The 1,318-nt window shown below is 48.5% G+C and overlaps 1 protein-coding gene across 1 annotated transcript; it reads left to right on the top strand.

Moving 5' to 3' along the window:
* Positions 1-1,224, top strand: TM35_001281000 (uncharacterized protein; the record flags this gene model as incomplete). Its single annotated transcript, XM_029031835.1, has 1 exon — positions 1-1,224. The coding sequence occupies one exon, from the start codon at positions 1-3 to the stop codon at positions 1,222-1,224; it is 1,224 nt and encodes a 407-aa protein (XP_028876868.1).
* Positions 1,225-1,318: the final 94 nt, after the last annotated feature.

Genomic DNA, 1,318 nt, shown 5'->3' with positions numbered 1-1,318 from the left:
CTGCGTGTACGCCCCGCTGCTGAGAGCGAGTGGCTTACATGCGGTGCGGGCAGCCGTGTGTCTGCATGTGGGAAGTACGCAGACCTCTGCCGCCAGCGTACCGCAAGAACAGCAGCAACAACGACAACCATTGCTACTACCACTACTGTTAATGCTGGACAACCAAAGGCAGTGATGGCTCTTTATGGAGAAGATTTTCCTTATGTTCTAGGTGGCTTTGGAGGATACAATCGCAAAACTGTTTCACGTTCTGCAACTGGATGCAGGGGCTCACCTGAACGTGGTGACATTACGCATACAGTACCCGACCATGGCCTTGAAGCTAAAGTTAGAACTAATGTGTCAATTTATCTCGATGAAAAGGCTGCTTATCCATCTCCTGAGGTTAAGAGTACTGAGGAAGCAGTGTCTCTTGGTCAAGGTGCTGCTGGAGCGGAACTGCTGGGTACACCTCAAGTTGATTCGCATGTGGAGGTGGGAGGGTCTGAAAGTGAAAGGAAGGGGAGTGCACCAGAAGGATCTCCCCCATCCCCTGATGTTCCCGAACACGAACCAGATAATGGTGCGATTGCAACGCCAAACCAAACTCATGGGTCTAATGCGCTACCACGAGGTGATCAGAAAGTTGTGAATCTTGGACAACAACAACCACAAATCACTTCTTCGCTTGTCCAAGAGGATGGCACCCAACATGGAAGTGGTGCCGTCAGTTCATCGGTTATTTCTGCCCCTCAAGTGGAGAGGAGTACCTCTACTAATGGAGGTGGTCATAGTGCTGGAGAACACACAGAAACTCAGCAGTCTAATCCACTTACACAAGGTAACCCAGAATCATCAAATAACACAGGGGATAAAACTGTACCTGGCGATAATAATACTACACAGCAATCATCTACTCCAGTTGTTGATACGCCTGCCGCAACGGAGTTACGAGAAACCAATTCCACTACTCCGCCGAGCACCGAGAACACTACCACAGAAGCACCAACCACAACTCCATCTCCTGTTCCTGCACCTAACGCAGAGATCAGCAGCACTCTTACAGAAGCGCCATCTACAAACAGTACCATTCCATCTCTTGTACCCAACGCAGAGATCAGCAATATTACTTCCACTGTACTGAAGACCAAGGCTAATGTTGACAGCAGTATCGGTCCTGTGTGGATGCGCACTGCAGCACCGCTGCTGATTGTGGCTGTGTTGTTCTCCGTTACCGTGTACTGAACGGTGGGCTCATCTGAGAACAAAATAATAATAATGGTTAAACTAACATAATCATAATTGCGTACATCCCTCATGGGTGAATAAACTAATAATA

This window comes from Trypanosoma theileri (genome assembly GCF_002087225.1).
Source record: "Trypanosoma theileri isolate Edinburgh chromosome Unknown TM35_Tth_128_V1, whole genome shotgun sequence".
In the NCBI taxonomy this organism is placed as follows: domain Eukaryota; phylum Euglenozoa; class Kinetoplastea; order Trypanosomatida; family Trypanosomatidae; genus Trypanosoma; species Trypanosoma theileri.
The sequence above is the reverse complement of the archived record's forward strand: the minus strand, read 5'-3'. Positions and strand labels throughout refer to the sequence as shown.